This window comes from Typopeltis vanoorti, chromosome 6, assembly GCF_054136105.1.
Source record: "Typopeltis vanoorti isolate ZY-2024b chromosome 6, IOZ_Tvanoo_1.0, whole genome shotgun sequence".
NCBI lineage: Eukaryota > Metazoa > Arthropoda > Arachnida > Uropygi > Thelyphonidae > Typopeltis > Typopeltis vanoorti.
Genome location: NC_143554.1, coordinates 48,213,971 through 48,241,203, shown reverse-complemented (window position 1 = coordinate 48,241,203; position 27,233 = coordinate 48,213,971). Strand labels below are relative to the sequence as shown.

The 27,233-nt window shown below is 36.0% G+C and overlaps 1 protein-coding gene across 1 annotated transcript in view; it reads left to right on the top strand.

Annotated features, from left to right (window-relative positions):
- LOC150105439 (polycystin-1-like protein 1) overlaps positions 1 to 27,233 on the top strand; it is a 724,085-nt gene that overhangs the window by 596,484 nt on the left and 100,368 nt on the right. The window contains exons 39-41 of the mRNA XM_090394152.1: positions 1,976 to 2,089; positions 7,865 to 7,982; positions 14,919 to 15,020. Coding sequence (XP_090250278.1) covers positions 1,976 to 2,089; positions 7,865 to 7,982; positions 14,919 to 15,020 — 334 coding nt within the window. The remainder of the gene's footprint in view (positions 1 to 1,975; positions 2,090 to 7,864; positions 7,983 to 14,918; positions 15,021 to 27,233) is intronic.

Here is a 27,233-nt window from a genome sequence, read left to right as displayed (position 1 = left end):
GAAATTTTGAAAGAGGTGGAAGAGATGAGAGATCTGGTAGTGACAGAGATTTGAAGTTAGGGATCACATTGCTAAAACTGTAAGATCACAAGGGATTATGGCAATAAGGAGGAGGAGGATTTTGACATGCAGAACCAAGCAAATAGGTTATTTATGGTTCTCTTGTATAAGGCTTTGATTAGGCCAGCAAATCTACAGATTTGGTAGTCTGAGTTTCAAGGAGATCAGGATATATTAGAGAAAGTCAGGGTTCTAGAGAAGGTTCACCAAGTTCAGTTTCAAATCTTGGGAATGTGGAATATTAGGATAGATTGAGGGAATGCAACTTGCAGAGTCTTGTGAATAGAAGAAAGAGAAGGGATATGATTGAGATGTATAAGTTCGTGAGGGGGTTATTACCAGATTAATACGAAGGAGACTTTTTCATAGAGTAGAGTAGAGAGAGAGAGTGGGACAAGTAGAATAATAGACCATCCCTGGAAATTGTATAAGGAGGGATGAATAAGAGAGTGAGGGGAAGGTTCTTTGCATGGAGAGTGGTTGGTGAGTGAAATGTATTGCCATATGTCCAATTAAACTTGTGAATGCCTAAGGCACAGTTCAATGATCTTTGTACATGAGAGTGTACAACTTCTGCAGTGACCCTTTTGACTGCATGAAGGTGGTGCAATGATGATATTTTCACTCTTTTTTGTTTTTTTTTCACCTTCCTAGCTGAGGACTCTCTTCTCTTTGCAGAAAATTGTCATAAAATAGTTTCATCATAAATGCTAGTCTTATTGTTAATTGTTATGAGATTAATTGTATTATTTAATCTGTTTCTAACAATTATTTTATTTATTTTTTAATAGAAAATAAACACATTTAATAAAACAAAAACAATATATACACTTCAAATAAAATACATAATTACAAAATTAATTGGATCCAAAGGGGCCTTTTAAATAAACTTACATTTAAGAGATCAGCCACTCTCTGACTCAATCTATTACTGATTTGTTTACACAATAACAAACTGTACATAGCCAGTTTCTCTGTTAAGGACTCATGTAGCACACATTAATTCTTCTTGACATTGAAATGTAGATATTCTGAATTCACCTAAGTACAAACACTTTCATTTCATGCAATTCTTTCCAATCAGCGTTTCTTCGAACATTCCTTTAGAACGTCATTAACAATATCTTCTTTTATTTATGAATACTTATTGAGGGTCTTCTACTTTAAAACTCAGTTCTACAATTCTCTTTTCGGAATCCACTATTAATCTTCCAATCAGCGTTTCTTCAAAAATTCCTTTAGAACATTGAATGCAATATATTCCTTTATTTACCAACACTTGTTGACAGTCTTAAATTTTTAAAAATCATTAAAATTTAAAATAGTAAATTAATAGTAGATTCTGAAATTTTTAAAAATTTCAGAATCTACTATTAATTTTCCTCCGACTGTCACATAAACTTAAGTTCCTCCGAACCTAAATATCTGCTGGCCTGCGTTCTCTTTTCTTTCCAAACACTCCCTTGTTTACTTTCGTTACCTCGATACTGAACGCTCTCTGTTAGCTGTCAATCATCCATCAAACTCTTCGGCGAGCATGCGCACTCCATGAAAGTGGCAAGCGAGAAGATGAGTATAATGGCTGACATGTTGTCTCCATTAGCGACAAGAGAATGTCTTCACAAAACACAATACTTAATATTTTAAACTACAATAACATTTTTGAAAGTAACACAACTATCCAAATCCAGTAAGTATGTAAATTTTTTTTTTAAATGCTTCACATTTCATTTTAACAAAATAACATCGATAATGGGCACATCACAAGTGCCGACAATACGTATTATGAAACCAAAACTAATAATGTACTAACATAAACAATTTGTAAAAATATCCAGAATTTTAAATTATGATTATTTTTACATTATTATTTATGATAAGTATATGATCTGAAACTTTATATTATTTTCTTTAGACATACAGCACAGACTCAGCTAATGTACTTAGAGCATACAGGTTGGCTTGATAAATATTCCAGAGCAGTGGCAGTTGAATTCTTGCTTTATAATCCAACATTATCTCTGTTTATGTAAGTATGAAATGCAAAAACTTATATAGATAAAAAATAAAGTAAGGTACTATAATTAGGTTTTCGTTTCTTCTTAATTTATATGTGATACATGCTTTATAGCACATACACTGAACATTACCAGATGTTTTAGTGATCTAGAGCTGCTTCCAGGAACAGTCTCTGTGATTTGAAATGAGTTGAATTAAAAAAAAAAAAACTAAATCTGCTGCAGGAGATCCCTAGCTTCATACTTAGTCTATGCTGAAGCAGGTAGTGAATGTGAAACAGTCATCAGTAAATCTAATCTGGCTTCATAAAGGCAATCAGCACAAAACTTGCCTCCTGTCCAAATGTGGAAGCCATGCTTTTCGTACCTTGCTAGGGCATCAGGCTCAACTTCTCATGTGTACTTCAATCCTTCATCCAGATATCACCACTGTTATAGCAACCCAAAGACAAAGCCAACACCTCCTGCATACATGACCTAGACAAATCATCTCTTACCATACCATACCCAAATCTGAGCACCATATGCCTAATGTGGATTTTCGGGAAAAAAAAATCAGAAGAATGCTTAACATCTTGGACAGTAGAAAGTTTTATGGTCACAAGGGCATCTCTTAGACTGTATTCAAACATTTGCTCAAGTGCTAATACCTGTAGCCTGTCCTCAATCATCTCTACAATCTTTTATACTTATCTGCCATTTCAATGCCTGAAAGCAAGCAGAATTTCAACTTATTCCAAAAAGAGGAAGAAATATTATTATTATTACGTGCAACATGGCCCTAAACATCATGTCAAGAACTATTCAGCCATTCACACAGTATCCATCATATTTAATAAAAATTCTTTGAACTAATTCACCCACAACAGACTCTGGCAGCTTATTCCACTCATTCACCACTCTCCAAGTAAAAAACCTAGTTCTAACATCCTTGCTAACTACTCTTGCTCAGTTTCTATGGATGGCCCTTAGTTCTCCCACCACCACCACCACCACACCTGTTCTGAAAATTTTTTCTTTGAATTAATCTTGTAAAAACCCCTCAGCAATTTGAATGTCTCAATCATATCACCCCTTTTCTGCCTGTCAACCAATTTCTGTAACCTACAAATCTTGAACCTGTTGTCATAAAGTTCATTCCATAGACCAGCTACCAGCGTGGTCAGTCACCTTTGGATCCTCTCTACCTCCTCCCCATTACCAAGAAACCTTGGTGCCCAGATCTGGGTACAGATCAAGATGGGGTCTTATTAAGGCTCGATAAAAAGAAACAATAACTTGCTTGTCTCTGCTCATCAAAGTATTCTTCAGTAACCAAGTGATCTGATGAGTTGATTTAGCCACTTTTGCTATGTGCCTCCTAAACTTCAACTCCCTATCCACCAACACTCCCAAGTCTCTAGCTTTATCAATTTCCTGGAGTATGGTTCCACCAATATGGTATACTGTTGATAATCTTTTCACCCCCAAAATGCATAAACTTACACTTTGCCACATTAAACTGACATCCATTCTCCTTAGCCCAGTTTGCCAATCTATCCAAATAATCCTGCAAAATTTTGATGTCATGTGTATTCACTATTGCTCTACCCAACTTTGCATCTTTGGCAAATAAATGAACAGTTCCTCTCAGATCCTTTCCTATATTATTAATGAACAAATTAAATAGCATGGTCTAAGAACAGAACCCTGTGGCACACCACTAGTCACAGGCCTTCTTTTTGGACTCTACTCCTGAATAAACTACTTTCTGATATCTCTCCATCAACCACCCCTATATCCATCCATATGTGCTGCTGTTTACTGATTAAAATTCCATGTGGTATCCTGTCAAAGGCCTTTAAAAAGTCCAGCAGTATCACTGTAAACCCATTACCCTTATCCAATTCAGCCATAACTGTATTATAAAACATGAGCAAATTACTGCGGTATGATCTACCCTTCACAAAACCATGCTGCTTCCATAGATTATCCCATTTCCATCTATCCATTCATGTCTTTTGCTCTTGACCAACTTCTCCAATACTTTGACAATGACTCCTGATATGCTGATCGGTCGGTAATTTCGCAAACAGCAGTCTTGGAGCCTTCTTTATGCAATGGAACTATTTTCCCCTCTTTCCATCCCTTCGGACTAACCCAGAGATGAGACTTAGATTAAACAATATGGTCAAGGGCACTAACAATTCCTTTGCTGCTTCATGTAAGACTCAAGCTGGTATACCATCCAATCCCACAGATGTATTCACATTAAGGTTCTGCAATATGCTATTCACCTTCATTTCATTCACCTCAGTTCCCGTATAAGCCATCTGTTCCTTATTCCTGCAATATCACTGCCTGGATGATATATTCTTGTAAAGTGTTCACTTAGTAATTCTACTATTTTGACTGATTCAGTTACCTTCCTGCCATCGGCATTCCTTAATCATTCTGCCGCATACATTTTTTCTATTACTTGCAGCATATCAAAAGAACTGTTTTGGATTCTCTTCAGCCTGCATTGCTAACTTCCTTTCATAATCTGCTTTTGCTTTTCTTACCACACTAGTTACCCTTCTGGCCTGTGCCTTGTATTGTTCATGTGCCTGCAGGTCACCTTTCTCCTTAAATTCCCCTCCACAACTGTTTCTTTTTTTGCAGCTCAAGCTTAATGTTGTTATTCATCCATTTAACTCCCACTTGATTTACTCTCCTGACTATGCAGTCAGCCATTACCTTCCTCAAAACACTCCCTTACTGCTTGCCATGCACTATCAACATCCAGCACTTGCAGTTTTATATGCCATGGCACTGATCCAAGCAATCTCCTAAGCTTGTCATACTTACCAGCCTAGTAATTCCACATATATCCTGTCTTAACTGAAAATTCCACACATTTAGCCACCTCCCAGGCTAATACCATATGATCACTGTCACCAATTGTTCTGCTGACCTCAATCTCACACAAGATAGCCTGAAATGTGCTATTTTCACTATCCTGCAGTCAAACTTCTATTCTCTTTGGCTGCAGTTCATCGGCTATCATCAATAACACTCCTCCCCCATTATTTTCACTCTATCTTTCCTGAACATACTATACCCTTCATATTCTGTCCCACTAACTATACCATCTTCTGTTAGCCATGTCTTACTAATGCCAATAATCTTTTGCCAGGATGGCCAAACAAGGCCAAAAATTCCTCCAAACACATAAAACAGTCAAACTACCAATCAATCGCTTTCACCTCAATTGTCAACTTCTGTACTACTTAGAGATTCACTTGTTAATCACTGAGGCATTATCTTCCACTATCTGGATGCAAAAAAAAAGGTAAGGCAAAATAACTAATTGTCTTTGCTAGCACAAATGATTTGAGAGGCACAAAGTAGTCTATGACAAAGAATATAAAGGAGTTGGTAGGAAAAGCGAAACTGCAGAATGAGAAGATAAAGATTGTAAGTCTTCACCTCCCAGTAATCCAGCAGGATTTTGCAACAGCATTTGACAGAATACTACATGAAACTCTGTTATGCAAGTTTGAATAAATGGGGATGGATATGACACTGGTTAATGGGATAAGAGAGTGGCTGTTGGACAGATATCCAAAAAGTGGAATGTGAAGAACTGCTGTTCAGAAGATGTCAGAAGAAGATTAGGAATGGCTAAAAGTTCTCCTTCCATCCTGTCAATGTGTCCAAAATATTTTAACTTTCTTCTGTCAATATTCTTCAGGAACCTTAAAGTTCTACTGATCTTTTCTAACACCCATCCATTTGTACACCTTTCAGTATATGATATCCTCAACAGCCTTCTGTAACGCCACATCTCGAAAGCAACTATCCTTTTCTTATCTGACTTCTTTAGGGTCCAAGTCTCACATCCATAAGTCACTGTTGGAAAAACAACTGCATCCAAAATCTTCAACTTTGTTCCCATGGAGATAGATTCCATCCTTCGAGATTTTAGACATGACTCTAAATGTTGTTTTAGCCATTCCTAATCTTCTTCTGAACAGCAGTTCTTCACATTCCACTTTTTGGATATCTGTCCAACAGCCACTCTCTTATCCCATTAACCAGTGTCATATCCATCCCCATTTATTAAAACTTGCATAACAGAGTTTTATGTAGTATTCTGTCAAATGCTGTTGCAAAATCCTGCTGGATTACTGGGAGGTGAAGACTTACAATCTTTATCTTCTCATTCTGCAGTTTCGCTTTTCCTACCAACTCCTTTATATTCTTTGTCATAGACTACTTTGTGCCTCTCAAATCATTTGTGCTAGCAAAGACAATTAGTTATTTTGCCTTACCTTTTTTTTTGCATCCAGATAGTTGGACAGATATCCAAAAAGTGGAATGTGAAGAACTGCTGTTCAGAAGATGTCAGAAGAAGATTAGGAATGGCTAAAACAACATTTAGAGTCATGTCTAAAATCCCGAAGGATGGAATCTATCTCCATGGGAACAAAGTTGAAGATTTTGGATGCAGTTGTTTTTCCAACAGTGACTTATGGATGTGAGACTTGGAACCTAAAGAAGTCAGATAAGAAAAGGATAGTTGCTTTCGAGATGTGGCGTTACAGAAGGCTGTTGAGGATATCATATACTGAAAGGTGTACAAATGGATGGGTGTTAGAAAAGATCAGTAGAACTTTAAGGTTCCTTAAGAATATTGACAGAAGAAAGTTAAAATATTTTGGACACATTGACAGGATGGAAGGAGAACTTCTCAGAACAGTAATAGAAAGTAAAATTCCTGGAATAGGAGGAAAGGGTAGACTGTCAGTGATATGGATGGTGTGTGTGTGTGAGAGAAAGACTGATCTTCAGAGAGTTGAAGCCTTCAGAAAAGTATACAACAGGACTACGTGGTGAGGCCTGTTGTGGCACATCAACGAGCATTGGAATGACATATGGCATCTGGGGATGCTTAGTAAACATATGGTGATGATCAGTATGGGCAAAAGATAATGGTTGTCAGTTCAATGTAGAGAAATGTCAAGTTATGCATTTTGGGATAAATAGATCATATGCTGTGTACCACATTGTTGGAACTGTACTCCAGGAAATAGATGAAGCATTTAAGAGGTAATAAACAGAGAGTTAGGTTTAGAGGGCATATTACTAAGGTAGCCTATATATATATTACTTGGTTATTGAAGAACATGTTAACAAGTAGAGATAAGGCTTTGATACATCCACATCTGGATTCCTGTGCTCAAGTCTGGTTTCCTGAATTTCTTGGGGATGAGGAGGCAGTGGAGAAGATTCAGAGGCAAGCAGCCAAGACTGTGAGTGATCCGTGGAATACCCTATAAGGAAGAGTGAGGACGTGTGGATTGCAGAAATTGGTTTGATAGGCGAAAATGGGGATATGATAGCAGAATTTAAATTACTTAAAGGATTTTATAGGATTGATGCAGGGAAGATGTTTCAGCACTTGGCTAGAGGGGCCAGAACAAGGGGTCATCCCTGGAAGTTGAATAAATATGTGGTTAGTAGGGGGTGTGAGAACTATATTTTTTGCTTAGAGAGTTGTGAATGTATGGTATGTGTTGCCAGAGTTGGTTGTGAGTGCTTTATCTGTTAATGGGTTCAAGGAGAGGTACGATAGGTTGTGTGGATAGTTCAGGTCTCCTATGAGTCTTCAGACTCCATAGAGATGCCCATACAATAATAATAATAATAATAACATGGTGAGATACTGTTTCCTACTTGTATATAGAAACATGATTTCTGCCATTGGTTCAACTTCACTATCTTTCAGATCTTATTCCACTAATGAGATTTTTCCATTTCAGATCTGTATCTTTGTTGGTTGAGTTTCCTGCTGCAGGAGGAGCTTCAATGACAGCATTTATTTCTCCATGTCAGTTGTATTATGTTATGCCATGGACTTTTGTTACTTTCTTTTGTGAGGTAAGTAAAAGTTCTATATATATATATATATATATATATTGGAGTGGGGTTGTAGTTTTAATATCAATAAGTGCAAGGTGTTGCATTTTGGAGTGCAGAAATATAAGTCTGTGTACTATATTGATGGTACCACACTACAGAAAGTGGATGAGATTAGATTAGATATTTGGGAGTGATGGTTGACTGGTTGTGCCACTGTATAAGGTACTGGTCAGACCACACTTGGACTATGCTCAGATCTGGTCACCTGGTTTTCAGTGTGATGTGGAGACATTGGAGAGGATCCAGTGGAAAGTGACTAAGATAATATCAGGAATTTGGACTGCTGGCTCTGGAAAGAAGTTGAAGAAATGTGGATTGCAGAGTTTGGAGGATAGGAGGAAAAGTGGTGATATGATAGAGACATTTAAGTTAGTGAGAGTATTTTATTGGATTAATCCAGATGAGATTATAAAAAAAAGTAGAAAGCAAGAGGGGAAAAAAACCACAGCCCATCCCTGGAAGTTATGTAAGAATATGGTGAAGAGGAGTGTCTGGAGTAGATTTTTTACATGGAGAATTGTCAGTGAATGGAATTATCATTACCAGAATGTGTTGTTAATGCAAGGAGTGTTAAGAATTTTAAGATTTGGTATGATAAATATGTAGTCATTTGAATGAACCTCCCACAATGAGTTTGCTGACTCCATGGAGGGTGCAGTAGTAATAGTAATAATATGTGCATTGTATATAAGCAGTATGTAAAAGTAAGTAAATGCAAAAGTCATGGGAAACTTTGGTATGTTTCAGGAAGGTGGAAAAATGTTTCAGAGACTATTGAAAGAGCTAAGAAATGAAGGAAAGAGTAAAAGGAATTAGAGAGAGATGATGAAGATGACTTGAAAACTCAAGATAAAAATATTCTAGATGTCTAGAGTAATTATTTGGAAAGATTGCTAAATGAAATAAGAAGAGACAGAGCAGAAAATATTCAAGAGAAATACAGTCAGGAGTACAGTTTGTACTGTATATTGTTCAGATGGGCTGATGAAATTATTAGAGCTTTCATAGGACCCATTTTTAAAAAGGGATATAAAACTGAATATGACAATTACACAGGAATTTCCCCTATTGTGTGTTCCAGGTAAGATTTTAAGATTTATGCTATACTTAAGAAGTGACTACAAAAAATTGGAGAAGCACAAGCTGGGTTCATGCCAAAAAGGTGTTGTCAAAACAGATTTTTCACTTATGGGAATTTAACAAGGATCCCTGTTTAAGTTTTGCAGATCTAGAAAAGGAATATGTCAAGATGCCAAGAGAAAAGTTGTTCAAACCACTACAGTTATATGGTATAAAAATACATTATATCAAGCAATACATAGTCTATATTTGAGTTTTAGGTGAACAGTTAGAATTTAAGGAAGTATATGAAGATCATTTGCTGTAAAATCAAGTATAATGAAATGTTACACATGACCAATCGTGCTTACCATTTATATGGATCATGGATCACATTATAAAAGAAAGTAGCATTAGTTTGGATATCAAAATTGGATATGCTAATCTCAGCTGTTTATGCATATGATGTTATACTCTTAAATTGATTTAAGGATTCTTTAGCTAAATTTAAAAATTTCATAACAAATTCCATTTGAAAATTCTAGTGAAGATATTGCAATGGTGCATATGGTGCCGCAGAACCTTAATATGAATACTTCTGTGGGATTTGATGGCATATCAGCCTTTCTACTATGAAATGTGCAAAAGAATTGGCAAATGCTCTGATCATCATAAGACTCATCATGGAAGGCCCATCTTAATGTGAAATGGGATTTGATGACATATCAGCCTTTGTACAATGAAATGTACAAAAGAATTGGCAGGTGCTCTGATCATCATAAGACTCATCATGGGAGGCCCATATCATACCAAAGTCTATCATACCATTCCTTAAACTCATTCACCATTCATGCTCTCATTTTACTTTTGAGAGAAACTTGTGACATGAAATTAAGAATTATCTACACGTTAGCACAAGAAAAGTATATTTAATATACTGCCAGATATTTCAGTTTGAAAATAAACTATCATCAGTGGCCAGACAGAAAACAGTGTTTTACAAGGTAGAATACAAACAATTGATCATTCAAAATTAGAACGAGCCACGAGATGTTACATCGTTAATCATGATATCATTTCACTGAAGAAAGGCAAACATAAGAGTGCAGAATTGTTACATGTTTGCCTTTCTTCAGTGGTCACTTTCCCCAATTGAAGACAGTGTATTATGGATCACTCTTCTGATCCTATGACCAGGTCCAAGACTCTCATAACCTCAAGTCCCCTCCCCTTCAGTGAAATACTGCCCTGCCTCAAGTAATCATCTCTCAATAGGTGTATAAATTTAATTTCCTTCCTGCCACGTGATCTTTCTTCCTTCCAATATATATCTTCACAGTTGAAGTTTCCCATTAAAAAAAAAAAGGATACCACCAAAAAACACCTTGAAGATCTGGAAGATGATGCATTAATGTTATCTTCAAAACTACTAAATGATTTACAGTTTACAAGATTGCTCATATACAAAGAGAAGAACATTGTTATACATCCTGTTATATTTAAAACAATTGAATGTATGCACATCACATGCTATTGGTAATTTGGCTGTTCATTATTCTTAGGTTTTTCAAGTTCTGATGTACATACAATGAGAGATTTTTAGATATTTTGAAGATAAAGCATGTGGTTGCTGTTCAGAATTTCTGTGCTCTTATTACTTCTGTTGGCTTTTTTAAAAATTATTTCATGATAATTATTTGCATAATAAGCCATAATAGTTGTTTTCTAGTTTGTTGGATCTTTATGCTCAGTTGTATTCTGAATCAAATGTTCATTTTTTTTTCCGATTTGCAGTGATTAATTTGTTTGATTGATGGTGTCCTGTACAAACATGATAGATATCTTCTAATTTATGTCCATTTTTAGGTGAATGTAAGAATGACTAGAGTAAAAACTCCATAGGGTACCAATACTTTTTCAAGGGAATGCCTCCTCGTAGGCACCGGGGGGGGAAGAAGAGCCTCCCCTTGTGTGTGTGTGTGTGTTAAAGATACCAAGCAATTTTATAAGCTAGGTTTTAATCCTTTTTTCCCAAGTAAGCAAACAGACAAGTAAATCAAGTTTGCGCCTGCATGTAGTGCAAGTCTGAGGCAACTCGTGGAGTAATAAAGGTGGAGTAAGCTCCGATCACGTTCTTTAGTATTTTCCCTTAATGCAAAGCACATCCCCTTGCGGAGATGTATGATGTATGCATTAAAGGCAACGGCCACTACCCAGACCGGTTTCGACCTTTATTGAGGTCTCGTCAGTGGGAGCCAGACCTAAAAAATGACAAGGTTGAAGTAATGCAGAGTTTATAAATTTTACCTAAACAAGTTGCCATAAGGTGCTTTGACCTTATTAAATAAAAATCTCAGGATGAGTGTGAGATGTAGAAAGTTTTTACCTTGGGTATATAGTATATTAAAGATACCAAGCAATTTTATAATTACTTCAATTACTGCATTAAATATCTCAGTGATATCTCCCTCCATTTGTCTTCTATCCACCAAACTCTGCAGTCTTCGTGCCTTCAGTTTGCCATAAACACTATTGTACACTCCTGATATTATTTTTTGTTATCTTTCTTTGCATGCTCTCCAAGGTTACTTCATTCCCTTCAAATCCAGGTGACCAGATCTGAGCACAGAAATCCAGATACAATTTGATGAAAGCTTTATACATTGGGACCACTGCACTTTTTTCTCTCATAGCCAGTGTCCTCCTCAACATTGCATCATTTTTCTGAGATACTTCTCAGAAAAATGATGTAATCACGTTCATGAGTCATGTTCCCTCTGTAGTTGTTATGGTTTTATCCACCACATGCTGTCTCCTTTGTTCAGTTTATATTGCTATCGTTGAAGTCCCACATAATAATCACTTGCTAAACAAAGTTATCTAAACATTTCCTGCTCATCACCAGTTATATTCCCTAGTCTGTAGTAACAACCCACTAAATATCTTGCCATATGAACATCTTTCTCACACCATATACTTTCAAAATCATTAATGTTATCTCCACTGTGATTCTCCATCCTGAAAGGGCACAATTCATCTCTTATCATGAGTAACACCCCACAGTCATGTTTATCCTCCCTATCCTGCTGAAATATGCTATACCCTTCAATTTCTATCCCTGTTAGAACATCCTCCTTGGTTAACCGAGTTGATACCAACAACCTTTGGAGAGGCTGAGTCAATCAACTCACTCATTCCCTTTATTTCTAATGCTCATAGCATTTGTATACAGAAAAACCAGTGCATTGCCAGTATTGTTATATCCATTATTACTCCCCTCATACTTAACCTAGCTCTGTAATATAGTGTATTCTTCCTCTCATTTCTCAAGTCACTATCCCCACATGAGGCCATCCAGGCTACCATCTGTGCAATTCTAATTTATCTATCCAGACACACTCACTTGCCCATAAAACAACAGTCTCTCAAAATGCCTATACCCTTCTGCATTCAAATGCAATTAGTCTCTTACAGGGTGTGTCCATTCTATCCTCAAATGTACTCCATGCATCCACATATTCTAGACCCCCCCCTTGTTCTACACATTCTCACTATTATGTCATTCATCATTACTGTTCTTCTCCTCTATTCTTCATTATCTTACTGTGGCAACACACTCACTATCTTTCCTTGGACACATTTCTGCTGCACTATCTCTAACATCAACCTCAAATCTCATGCCACATGATTCACACTACCTCTCAAGTTATTCATACCAACCATTACTATCATCTCCTCCACATTTTCACTCCTCTTCACTGCCAGTGCCACACTCTGTATTGTTCCACCAGGCAAGAACTTTTCTGGCACTCTACTGTGCACACACTGAATCATCGAATCTCCATACATGATGTTCCAAACAGTTTCATTCAACCTTTTTCATCTCTCACTGGCATCACTGATTCTTATGCTTTCAATCTCTCTCTCTCTCTCCCCTCCCCCAAACTTCCCCCTACCTCTCGTTTCTGTATTCATTGTTTCCACACTCTCAGCTTTCTGCAATTTCCACTCTTTCCGTGGCTCTCTCTGATGCCATTCTCTTACACCTCCTCTCGTTCTTTTCATACTAACCAACCTCTCCAGTCTCCTAATATCTTCATCCATCCTCCTAAACTCATTCTTCATTCCTTCAATCTTTGTTATCAATAGTTCTATTTCTCTCTCCACACATCCTGCTTTCCATTTACATTTACACACACAATCATGGAATCAGACAAACCATCTCCACCTGCTACACTACCCAGGTTTAAATCCATGTATACAGCTTTCATATTCTCCCCACACTCCAACACAATGCTAGTATCCACAAACTGAATTTCACCTGTTTCTGAATCACTATCTCCACTGCCACTAAATTGCAAGGTCAAAAAACTTATGTCTTCTATTGCCTCCCAGTGCTTACATTTCATACACACACACACACACACACACACACATTCCTGTCCACCAGCCACATTTTTAAATAATGGAATGCATAGCAATCTACAAAATCATTAATGTAGTCTTTAAATGGCAGTTGACTGAGTGTATTGCTAAAACTAGCAGCTGCCATGTTGAATACAATACTAACAATACTGAGACAATAAAATCTTCACAAAATTATTATTATTATTATTCAGGCCTCCATGGAGTCAAAAGACTCATCGTGGGTGGTCCTTTCTAGGAAATACAAGTCTATCAAGACTCATTGAGGGAGGTCCCTCCTAGGAAACACAAAGTCTATTATACCACTCCTTAAATGCATTGACTGTTCTTGCTCTCACCACTCCATCAGGCAATACATTCCATGGTTCAACCACCCTCCATGCAAAGAAACCACTCCTCACCCTCTTTCTCACAGTTTCCTTTCGTAACTTCCAGGGATGGCCTCTTGTCATGACTCCTTCCCACTGTTCAACCAAGCAAAAGAACTCCCCAGTGTCAATCCTGTAACCACCTCTCAACAGTTTAAATACCACACAAACTTACAAAAAAATTGTGAATTTGAATAGTGCAAACTTAAAAACAAGTACTGGCAACAAAATAAACAGAATAATATCTTTCCTTACTGCTAATACTTATCTTTTTTTTTAACAGCTCCAACATGCATTACCTCCATCTCTGCACTTCCAGTGTTCCCTATATCATTTGTTTTTCTGCTGATGCCTAATATGTTGACATGCCATTTGATTATGCTTGTCATTATGATGTATGTGTAGTTTCAGCCAATAAACAATACACTTTAATCTGTTATGTTCCAGCTAACAAGTATACCTACATACTCATTCATTCAGCATTGAAATAAATACTTAGCACAGGTTGCATTGCAGAAAGATGGGTGAGAAGCTTCAATCTATTCTCCACATTCCTTACAAGTTATGTTAATTATGTTTAGGTCTCTTTCCAGTCTAGCAATTCTAGTTAAGCAATCCCAGAACCCTTCTTGGAGATAATAACTATAAATAGAACTTCATTTTTAAAAAGAAGAGCAGTAATTTTTTATTAAAATTTTGGAATCTAATACAAATAAAGAGTCAAAAATCTTCAGTTCGGCGATGCAAAATTATATAAGTGCAGTGGATATTAAAACACAGCATTATTTCAAAGCCAAATGTAGAATTATTTTTATGAAATTTTTATAGTTTCTACATTTGGCTTTGAAATAATGCTGGATCTAATATCCACTTCACTTATATAAATAATGCATATCAGCTTCTTTGTTCAGAATCCTTTTAAAAATGTGTTCAAATAATAACCACTTTTTACACATTTTCAGTATCTAGTTTCATATCAAAAGCATCTTTTTTTTTCTTTCTTCCTTTTTTTTTATTTTTTATTTTCAATTAAAATTTTCAGTTAATTTTCATTACATTGGGATTATGTCAAGCCAAAAGTCAAATGTGGAAGGCAGTGAAATTAGGAAAACCCTACTGGAGAGATGGCTGGAATCTTCTGCAGGTAAGTATATATATATATTTTTTTATATATATTATATATAAAATTATATAAAAATTATATATATATATTTTTTAAAGCAAATTAGGGGGGGGAAATTTTATTTTTGCAAAATGTCATGCTAAATATGATTTGAAACTTATCTATTTAAGCAACTGTAATTGCTATCTATTATTGGCAAATACAATTTGTTCTGCTGAAAACATCATTCATAATTTGGCAATAATAAATAGAAAGAAAATAGAAGGAAATGAAAGTTCAAAAGTAAATAAGTAATTTGAAGGAATGTGTCAGGGAATTGAAATTTGCCTTGGCATATTTGTTTAATATGAATCTTACAGTGTATCAAGTTCCAAAGGAGTGGAAGGAAAACAAAATTGTGCCACTTCATAAGGGAGGTGACAGAACTCAAGCATCAAATTATGGGCCTATCTGTGTCAGTTGTTGTGGTTAAAGTGTTGGAGAGGCTGGTGAGAACTGGGATCCAGAATTGGATTGACAACAGTATATTATCTTTGATTGACAGCATGCATTTGCTAAAGGTAGATCATGCTTTAGTAATCTACTTACTTATTACAATAAGGTGATGGCTTCATTGGACAAAGGAGTGGATATACAGGGGTATACTTAAGTTATGTAAAAGCTTTTGAGAGATTGCCACACCACAAGTTGGTAACTAAACTGAAGATGGAATTGGATGGTAGACTAGTGAATTAGATAGATGACTGGCTATCAGATATGTATCAGCAAGTTGTGCATGGGCAGGCACTATCTTGTAAGAAGAAAGTTATTAGTGATGTGCCACAAAGGCCTGTTATGCGACCATTGTTATTTAATGATACTGGGATGGGATTAACTGGTGGTATACAAAACTGGCAAGAGTGATGAGGAATCAAGCAGATGTTATGGCCTTAGCCTTACAGGAAGACTTGAATAGTTGTACAAGTGGGCAACAGTATGGAACTGTCAATTCAGTGCTGCTAAGTTTAAGGTTCAGAAATTTGATAAGCAACAGCAGGATGCAAAGTATACACTTGCAGGGAAATTTTGGAGGAAGTTCAAGAGATAAGAGATCTTGGAGTGGTGGTAAAGAATCTGAAGTTCAGAGGTCACATTTCACAAGTTATGAAGACATCATTAGATTATAGCAATGATGTGGAGGACCTTAACTTCTAGAAATAAAGAGGTTCTGGTTCCATTGTGTAAGCCTTTAATCAGGGATGTGCACAATAATCACACAATTATTGTGCACAAATATTATGCATGAGTTTTTATGATGATGATGCAGATATACTGGAAAGGGTTCAGAGAAGACTATGGATGGGGGGGGGATGAAAAGTTCCAATAAACACCTAGAACAAAAATGATATTAAAGCAACTAATATAACCACACGAAAGAATATATCTTAAAGCCCTTTAACTTCCATTCATCTGAAAATCGAGATGCAAGCAGAAGAATTCATTATAAAATATTAATACCAAAAACATTACTTTAATATTTTTATTGTAAAATTTTCTGCTAAGTTTCATAGCCATTGTCATTACAGTTATAGGAAAACTTAAAAAAGAACAATTTAATTGAAAGCACATGACCACTCCACAAGCATGGTTCTAAGACCGAAGTCTCTAACTATAGGTCAATTTGTATAACTGTGGTTGTGGTCAAGATGTTGTAGAGATTGGTAAGAAATAGAATACAGGATTGGGTTGATGGATGTAGCATTCTTTATGATGGCCAGCATAATTTGTAAAAGGTAGGTCCTGTTTTAGTAATTTAGTTGCATTTTATGATGAGTTGACTAGTGTGTTAGATAAGGGAGAATCATATACAGTGATATTCTTAGACTTTAGAAAAGTATTTGTTAGATTACCACATGATAAGTTGGTGTTCAAGCTACAGAGGATAGGAATAGGTATATTTGTTAGATGGATCAGAGATTGGCTCTCTGAATGGTGCCAGCAGGTTGTGTATGATGAAGCAGTGTCTCACAAAAGGGAGAGTAACCAGTGGCATGCCCTAGGGTTCTGTTCTTGGGCCCTGCTGTTTAACTTGTTTGTAAACGATATATCATGTGGACTGACTGGGGAACTTCAGCTGTTTACTGATGATGCAAAGTTGGGAAGAATTATAAGTAGCACTGCTGATGTTAATTCCCTTCAGCAAGATTTGAATAGACTTTTTACTTGGACAAAGGGTGGGATTATAGTTTTAATATCAATAAGTGCAAGGTGTTGCATTTTGGAATGCAGAAATATAAGACTGTGTACTATATCGATGGTGCCATACTGTACTGCAGGAAGTGAATGAGATTAGATATTTGGGAGTGATGAATGACAGTAGACTGAAGTTTAGAGGGCATATTGCTAGTGTTGCAAAGGCTGCACATCATAGTGCTGCTATGATAAGAAGTACTTTAACATGTAGGGATAAGGAAGTGGTTGTGCCACTGTATAAGGAAACTGGTCAGACACACTTGGACTATGTGCTCAGATCTGGTCACCTTGTTTTCGGTGTGATATGGCGAGGGTCCAGAGACAAGTGACTAAGATAATAACAGGACTTTGGACTGCTGGCTATGGAGATGAAAAAATGTTGATTCCAGAGTTTGGTGAATAGGAGTAAAGGAGGTGATATGATAGAGACATTTAATATAGTGAGAGGATTTTATTGGATTAATCCAGGTGGGATTATAAAAAGAATAGAAGATGAGAGAGGGATGTGAGGAGTAGATTTTTTACATGGAAAACTGTGAGTGAAATGCATTACCAGAATGTGTTATCAATGCAAGGAGTATTAAGGATTGTATGATTCTATATGATAAATATGTTGTCAGTTAAATGTCTCACGATGAGTCCACCAACTCCATGGAGGGTGTGGTGATGACGATAGTAACAATAATAATAATATTGGCTGCAGGAGAATAGCTCCATCTGCATTAATAGATATTCAAATTAAATTACAATAAATTGATTTAGTTAATTATTTTTAAATTAGAAACAATATTTAATTATAATTATAGAACACATGAACGGTGAGTATTGGTTAATATAACTTCCCAAAAGTGAGAAAGTTTTATGCAATCATTTTTTGTTCGTGTTCGGGTTGTGAATGTGTGCTTCACAGCAGCAATGCGCTTCCTATTGCATCCCAAACATGTTCTATAGGATTGAGGTCAGGGGGGGAGGGTGCATGCTGGCCACTCAATTCAATTAATATCCAGAAGTACCACTCTCAAACCAGATCAAGTATTGTCTAGAATCAGAGGAAAGACTAAACTGACTCTCATCTATAAAGAAAACATTAGCCCATTGGTGTCTTGTCCAATTTGTATGGATACAACATCACTGAAAAGGGAACGCAGCTACAGACCTTAAGGCATATAGGCCTACTTGTCGCAGATGCCTTCCCACAGTTTGTTGAGATATCTGCATACCTGTGCTTGAATGGAGTCAACTTGCAAGCTGACCTGCCATGGTGTGTTGTGTTATAACCAAAACTCTGTCTTTATGCTCTATGAGAGAGCAAGGGCGACCTCTTAGAAAATGTCTAATAAATAGTGAGTCATCCACCACCAGCCTACAAAGTGATCTCCAGGATGTACAAAAGGAGAGGAAAACTACCAGTACACAGGAGAAAAAGTCTGCATTTACTTGTAAGTACTTATAGTAATATAAATTTTTGGTGATCAGAAAGGGATATGTCAATGAAAATCAGCACAAATTAATTTAATGATTATGTTTAATTGATTATTAATTAATAATTAAAAAATTAGCTAAATTAACAATTAATTAATACATTACAAAATTGTGAGGGAACACTTCACAAATCCATGAAAATTTCAGGATGCGTGAAGTGTTCTGTCATAGGAAAAGTTTAGGAAATGCTGATCTAGATGATGTCTTTGAGATATTACAAGACATCCACGTTTGCAAATATATTCCTTCATGAAAAGAGCTTCCTTCAAACACAATACTTTTATTGCAGCCTTTTTCTTCTGATCCTGTTGAGTGCTACCACGTGACCAATTTAAATTCGGCCAAATATAGGAAGTAATAATTAAATATTTTTAGTTATTATCTAGTCTATGTTGGCAATTTCCTTAAACAATACGATGCTGGAGAAACAACGTATAACCTAAACACCAGGATTACTTTTGGCAGATGATGATAATATATTTTGATATGAAAATTAACAATAAAAGGACACAATGAAAATAGATAGAAACACAGAAAGCATCAACTGCATCCTGAATGGAGAATCTATAGAAAGTAAAACTTTTCAGCCCATTGGAAGGATATTCACAATTTTTAGTGAATATGGGAAATTAAATTGGAAACAGACAACACAGTAAGCAAAGCTGATATGGTGGGAAGGGAGATTTAAATAAATTTATATGGAATAAGAGAGAAATTAGTAAAAACACTAAACTAAGCATAAATAGAGAACACAATAAGCGAAGCTGAATAAATTTATATGGAATAAGAATGGCATTTTCCCCACGAGAAAATGAACAGGGTTATCAAGACACCAGATATGAGAAGTAAGTATGTTTTTCATGAAGACAGGAAAGCCAAGAAGGGAGGGCAAGTGCTACTGATGATAGCAGGGAAATTATGTCCATGCAAGATTGAGATTCAAGGAGAAAAAAGTGGCAATGGTTTTTAAGTAAAAGATGTAAAGTGGAAGTTGAGGGAATGAAATATTTGGTAGGGTGTTGCTACCAGTCAGGGAATGCGGAAAGGCAACTTGCTAAGCCAAGTTGCTTAGTGAACAAGCAAAGGTGGATCATTATGGGCAACTTCAACTATAGCAATATAAATTGGAATGAAGAGATTGCACAGGAAATAAGGAGAATGGATTTTTCGAGTCCTTAAGGGACAACATTCTTAGTCAGTATGTAATGGATGGCATGAGAGATAAGAATTTTAGAACTGGTTATATCATCAGAAGATGTGAATGTGGTGTCTAATTGTTCCCCAGTTGGAGAGACTGACCATGAAGTGATCATATGGATTGCAGCCAGTCACATGCGAAGTTCTATTAAGAAGGAATATATGTGTAACTACATGGGTGATGATTATGGAAAGCTTATGAGACAACAGGGTGTTATAATATTTGAAGAGGAATTGAGTGAGAAGAATATAGATGCTACATATAAACATGGGATCAAGAACTATTTAACAGCAACAATGGGTAAGAGTATTCCAAAGGTGAATAAAGCTACACAAGGTAAGAGTAAAATGCATGAATGAAGAGATAAGCATGAAATCTGGAAGAAGGCACTGTGGAGGCAACACAACATGAATGTTGGTAATGATCAGTTGCATGAAGAGAACAAAGAGCATGCCAGGAAGATAACTTGAATGGTAAAGAGGCAACAAAAAGTGCAGTGTGAGAAGAAATTAGCTAAAGCTAAGAAAAATCCTACAGAGTTCTTTCAATATGTGGCTAGTATAAGGGGGAAATGACTATGGGAGGATGATGCTAGTTGATGACACTGGCAGATTGGTAACTAATATGGAAGATATAGTTGAATTATTTGCTGATCAATTTATCACTGTATTTCAGTTCATGAAGGATATCAGGAGAAGCTGAAGTGTAGAGGATATGGCACAGGAGGAAATGATGATACATGAGGAATTATGTAAATGTGATGTCAATAAAGCAATAGGATTTGACGGTATTAGGGTGGTCTGAAAAGTTCTCAGCCTAACAATTAAAAAAACGAATTTATAATTTCAAAATTATTTTTATTTTTCAACATAATCTCTCTTAAGACAAATACATTTATTCCAGCGATGCTCCAGCGCCATTATCCCATCCCTGTAGTGGTTCTCAATAAGATCTGCAAAATACCCCTCTACAGCTGCAATCACCTCTTGATTCAAAGAAAAATGCTGACCAGCGAGGAAGAGTTTTAGTAGTTTTGGGAGGAGATAGAAGTCAGAGGGAGCCAAATCTGGGGAATAGGGTGGATGGTCCAACAATTCATAATACAGATCCATTAATTTTTCCAATACCAAAACACCTTTGTGGGCAGGTGCATTGTTCTGATGAAAGATGATTTTTTCTTCTGCAAACAAGGTCTTTTCTCACGAATTTTTTCATCTAGTCTGGTTAAAAGATTGGAATAATATTCCCCGGTTATTGTTTTACCTTTTCAAGATAATTAATAAACAAAATGCCTTTATCATCCCAAAACACTGATGCCATGACCTTTCCTGCCGATGGAACAGACTCTGTCTCCTTTGGTGCTGAACAACTGGCATCTGTCCACTGCTGTTTGGATTCTGGTGTGTAATGGTGAATCCAAGTCTCATCCATAGTAATAAATCGATGCACAAAATCAGTTTTATTCTTTTTAAAATGCTCCAAGTATTCAGAGATTTTCATGAGTGCATTTTTGATCCGCTGTGAGCAAGCGTGGTACCCATCTTGCACAAAGCTTTTCCATTTGCAATTCTTCATGCAAAATATATCCTACACGTTCTTTTCAAATGCTTATAGTCTCAGCAATTTCACACACTTTGACTCGCCAGTCATCCAATATCGTGACATGATCAATGATTTCTGGTGTTGTTACAATTTTTGAACGTCCTTCACGTGGATCATCTTCAAGGCTGGTATGGCCATGTTTGAACTCGGCAGCCCATGTTAATTGTTGAAAACATAGGAGAAGAGTGTCTGTAAACTTTTATGAACTTCAAATGAATTTCTTTTGCCGTTAAACCTTCTTTTGCAAAGAATTTTATAACTGCATGATACTCAATTAATTTTCAAGGGATACAAACAACGCTTTTGCTTCAGATAGCTGTATAAAACAAAATACTTGATAGAATGTCTTGCAATTTCATATGGATGCTTATGACAGATGTACTAACTTAGAAAAAAAAATCTTGCTGATAATGTTGCCATCTATGATAGAGGCAAAGAACTTTTCAGTCCACCCTCGTATATCCCCAGTGAATAAGTGTTCCATGAAAAATTATCGAAATTACTATGAGCCTGGAATGGTTTTAAATGCTGCGACAAGCTCAGACATGTTTGAAAATCAGGCACTCCTCACTTTGTTTATGGATTGTGCTATTAAGACCAGCATGCACTGGCTGACAGCCGCCTGAGGTATCTATTCTAGAAAACATGCGGTCACAAGCCAGGTCAATGCCATGAACTGCCTGTAATGTGCACTGTCACATTTTTGCAATGCAATACAGCCTGCTGCAGTGATAATATGCACTTAGCTTTACATTGAATATGAGACTGATGATACTCAACTCTAACCAAGATGGTCCATTAAAATTTCAGGATTTCTGAAGTGTTTCGTCATAGGAAAAGTTTGAGAAACACTGCCCTAAGGAATCAGTGGCATCATTGGCATAACTATTTAACATGAGTCTTGCACCAGAGTGAGTCCCAAAGGAATGGATGGTGGGGAAAATTGTTCCATTACAGAAAGGGAAGGATAATACTAAAGCTACAAGCCAGACTATTATTGGCCAGTCTGAGTGTCTGGGATTGGTCTTAAGGTGTGTTAGAGAAGTTGGTAAGGATTAGGATTTAGGAGTGGGTTGATAATAGCAGTATTCTTTATGATTGTCAGCAAGAGTTTGTTAGGAGAAGGTCATGTTTCACCAATCTGCTTATGTATTACAAAAAGGTGACAAATTCACCTGATAAAGGAGATGCATATAGTGGTGTACTTCAATTTTCAGAGGGCTTTCATACACTACCACATGAAATGCTAAGTAGCTAAACTGAAACAGATGGGATCAGATAACAAACTATAAATTAAAGATACCAAGATATTATATACTTGGTTTAATCCTTTATCCAAGTGTAAGCAAACACGTTTGCACCTGAACTATTGGTTATAGCTAAAAGATACCAAGAAATTATATACTTATACATGTCCACAAGGAAATGTGCTTTGCATTATGGGATACTAAGACAAGTGATATGAATTCATAAGCTACTTTATTGCCCCAGTCCTGAAAATAGTTAAGGCACAAACTGGTTTGTTTACACTTGGATAAAGGATTAAACCAAGTATATAATTTCTTGGTATCTTTAATTTATAGTATAACCAAGTGAAAAAACTTCCAATAACTTTCTCTAATCCAGAGTATTTTAATAACAAGATGTGACACCTTTTGTGTACTTGCATATGAAAATATGAATTCTGCATTACTTCAATCTTAATATCACCTCTGAGTCTGGCTCCCACTGATGAGACCTCACTAAAGATCAAACCAGTCTGGGTTTAATCTTATATACTTGGTTTAATCCTTTATCCAAGTGTAAGCAAACACATTTGCACCTGAACTATTGGTTACAACTAAAAGATACCAAGAATTATATACTTATACATGTCCACAAGGAAATGTGCTTTGCATTATGGGATACTAAGGCAAGTGATATGAATTCATAAGCTACTTTATACAAGTTGACCCTTCCCAGGAGATGTGCTTTGCATTATGGGATACTAAGGCAAGTGATATGAATTCATAAGCTACTTTATACAAGTTGACCCTTCCCAGGAGATGTGCTTTGCATTATGGGATACTAATGCAAGTGATGTGAAATCATTAGCTTCTTTATATGAGTTGCCCCAGTCCTGAAAATAGTTCAGGTGCAAACTTGTTTGCTTACACTTGGATAAAGGATTAAACCAAATATATAATTTCTTGGTATCTTTCATTTATAGTATAATGAAGTGGAAAAACTTCCAACAGATAACAAACTAGTAATTTAAATAGGCGACTGGCTGTCAGACAGTTATCAGCAGGTTGTATACGATGGATTGTATCCCGAAAGAGGAAGGTAACTAGTGAAGTGCCACAGGGATATGTTTTGGGACCACTATTGTTTAACTTGTATGATAATGATATTGGACCAGCTTAAATGGAGATGTGCATCTGTTTGCCAATGATGCAGTTGGGAAGGGCTATCAGAAGTAGAGCAGATGTGGACTTGCAAGAGGATCTGAATAGATTATGCGAGTAGACAAATGATTGGAGCTATCAGTTTAATATTGCAAAGTGTAAGGTCTTGAAATTTGGTAGGCAGGGTTGGGATGCAGAGTATACAATTAATAGAGAAATTTTATAGGAGTTGGAGGAAATTGAAGATCTGGGAATGATGGTGGGCAGAGATTTGAAGTATCACACTGCTAAAATTGTAAGAATATCCCAATGGATTAAGGCAATCATAAGGAGGACATTGACATTCAGAAGCAAGACGTTCATCCTCTCCCCGTATGTCAGATATGAGTAGAGGATGAGGGAATGCAACTTATAAAGCCTTGTGAATGGAAAAAGAGGGAATATGATTGAGACATGTAAGTTGGTAAGGGATTGTTACCTGATTAATGTGGAGTAGATATTTCACAGAGTAGAGGGTGGCAGGGTAGGATCAGATGCCATAAATCGAAGCTGTATAGGAGAATGAGAGCAGGGGAGTGAGAAGTAGGTTCGTTGCATGAAGAGCGATTGATGAGTACAATGCATTGCTTGTAAGCACAAGAGAAATTAGTCAAACCACTAAACTATGTATTTATGTATATATAAGACAGTATTCAAACAAATTTTAGTTTATGAATCTGAGAGCTGGATTAGAAACAAAACACATGATTAAAAACTAAAGACTACAGATGTGAGAGTTCTGAGAAGGATTAGTGAAGTGAACAGATGGCATCAATGGCAGTATCATATTAAAAACTGGTATTAGGAAACATGATTATTAGCATTTAGGAATGTGTTAGTAGAGTTAATCTCAGGTGATATGGTTACATAAACTGTATGGCATAACAATGGTTAGCAAAAGAAGTGTTCTTTGCCAGTATGATAGGAAAAAAATCAGAGGAAAATCAAGTTCTAGGAGGATTGACACATTAAGAAGTGCCTTAGAGTAAACATAAGATCTAATAATATTGTAGTCTCAGCAGATAACATATTAATCTAGAGGAAAATTGTTTATAGAAGTTAGTAATGATGTAATTTTTTCATGCAGTACTATCATAATATCCCCCCCCCCACACACACACACAGTGTATATGACAGGAATTTGATGATGATGAATGGAAACAGAAGTGCAAACAGGTGTAAAGGTACTCTGAATGTTCCAAATCTTACCAAATGTGTAGTATGGAATATCAGCCCATCGTTATGATAAAGAGAACTGGAAGAAAACTGGCAATGTCTTGGGCAATGATCAGGTTGTTAAGTTTAAGTCTCAGCCATTGCTGAGACATTAATCAGGTAACAAATGGAAAGAGAGCATGAGGGGGGGGGGGGAGTTCCATTAAATCAAGGAAGGTCAAAGAAAAGAGATTAAAATTATAGAATAGAAGTTCTGTGGGGATAGTTGTACAGGAAAATCTGGTTCGGTTCAAATTTAGTAATGAGCAGAGGAATATAATACTCAATGGGAAAAGCATGGTTTTGTGAAGGGAGGTCTTTCCTTGGTTATCTACTCAAGTTCTGTAGTAAAGTAATAGTTGAGTAAGATAAAGGAAATGGCTGCACCATGATACTGGCAGATTTGGTATTTAACAGGGTACTGCATGAGAGAGTATTATGTAAGCTGAAGCAAGTAGGGGATAGGTATAAAGCTGATTTTGTGATAAAGATGGTGGCTGAGCTGATAGATAGACAATAGACAGAGAGACAAAGAAAATCTAGGAAACTGCTTATGACCAACAGGTTTTATAAGGTGTTTGAATTAAATTTAAATCAATGATAGTGAGGATGTTACAGTTGTTAATATCCATGAAATTAATGGATTACCCAGGTGTTAATTGATGATACTAAGCTGGAGATGACAAGAGTAAATTAATCTGATGTACAGCTCCTGTAGAAAATTTTGAATTACTTGATGCTGCAAGCAAAAGATTAATGGTTGCCAATTCAATGTTGCAAAGTGGAATATTTTTGTTATATACTTTGAGCTTAGGAGTTTATGAGTTGTACACAACACAGATGGGATTGCTCTGCAAGAAAGTGACAAGGATAGAGATAGTATTAAGTATTAGTATTACTCCCAATCCTCCATGGAGTCTGAAAACTCATCATAAGAGGTTGAACATGATGATATGGACAGAATTCCCTATAGTTGAATTTCACATGTCACACACTGTAGAAGTCAGCAAAACCATACCAAGAATTACTTGGATGTTGAAAAAAAGCACACTGCACTGTTGATTAAGAATAAGGAAGTCCCTCTTTATAAAGCTTTAATAATACAACTAATACATCACTATTTTATTCAATTAATTTAACTATGAAGAGTATGATGTCAACTATAAATAATCAAATGGGTTAAACTCGTAGCATTTTATTCATTTAAATTGAAGTTAATTCTGCATGTTTCGATATCTTTTTGGCTGATAGTATCTTCAAATATTTATTCAAATATTAAAAGAGCTGTTATTTTTATATATGAAAGATATTTGACTGACAATCTTTATGCATATCATTAGGCACATCATGCCAAGTCTGTACATTGTTGTGCAAACTTGTTACAAGATTACTGGCATAACATAGGTCCTGAAGGTTTCATACACTAATTAGTGATTTCCATATGTCAAAAAATATAATTCCTTATATATATACACACACACATACATACAGTATGTATATATTTATGCCACACAAATGAGAGGTTCAAGAACCTATAGCACATTAGTACTGTATGTGGGATGCAGATAAGGGTTGAGAAAAAAGAAACCTATTGACATTATTCTTCTAAAAGAGATACAATCATATCCCCTCTATTCCAACTATTCACAAGGCTCTGCAAACTGCATTCCTCAATTTGTCCTCATATCCTCATTCCAAAAGACCAGATATAACCTTATGAGGGTGTGCTTAAAAGTTGTGATAATCACCATGAAGGAATTGACATATCTGACATGCCATCTTTTATATCCTAAAAGAAAAAGAACAAATTATTACAATTTGATGAAACATGAGGGTTAAAGTTCATTAGAAAATATTAATACCCAAAACACTTACGTGTAAAATTTTTGGCTAAGTTTCATAGCCATTGTCAATACAGATATAGGAAAACTCAAAAAGAACAATTTAATTGAAAGCATGTGATATTATGTGCAATATCGGCTGCAGGAGAATAGCTCAATCTGCATTAATAGATTTCAAAATAAATTACAATAAATTGATTCAGTTAATTAATTATTTTTAAATTATAAATAATATTTA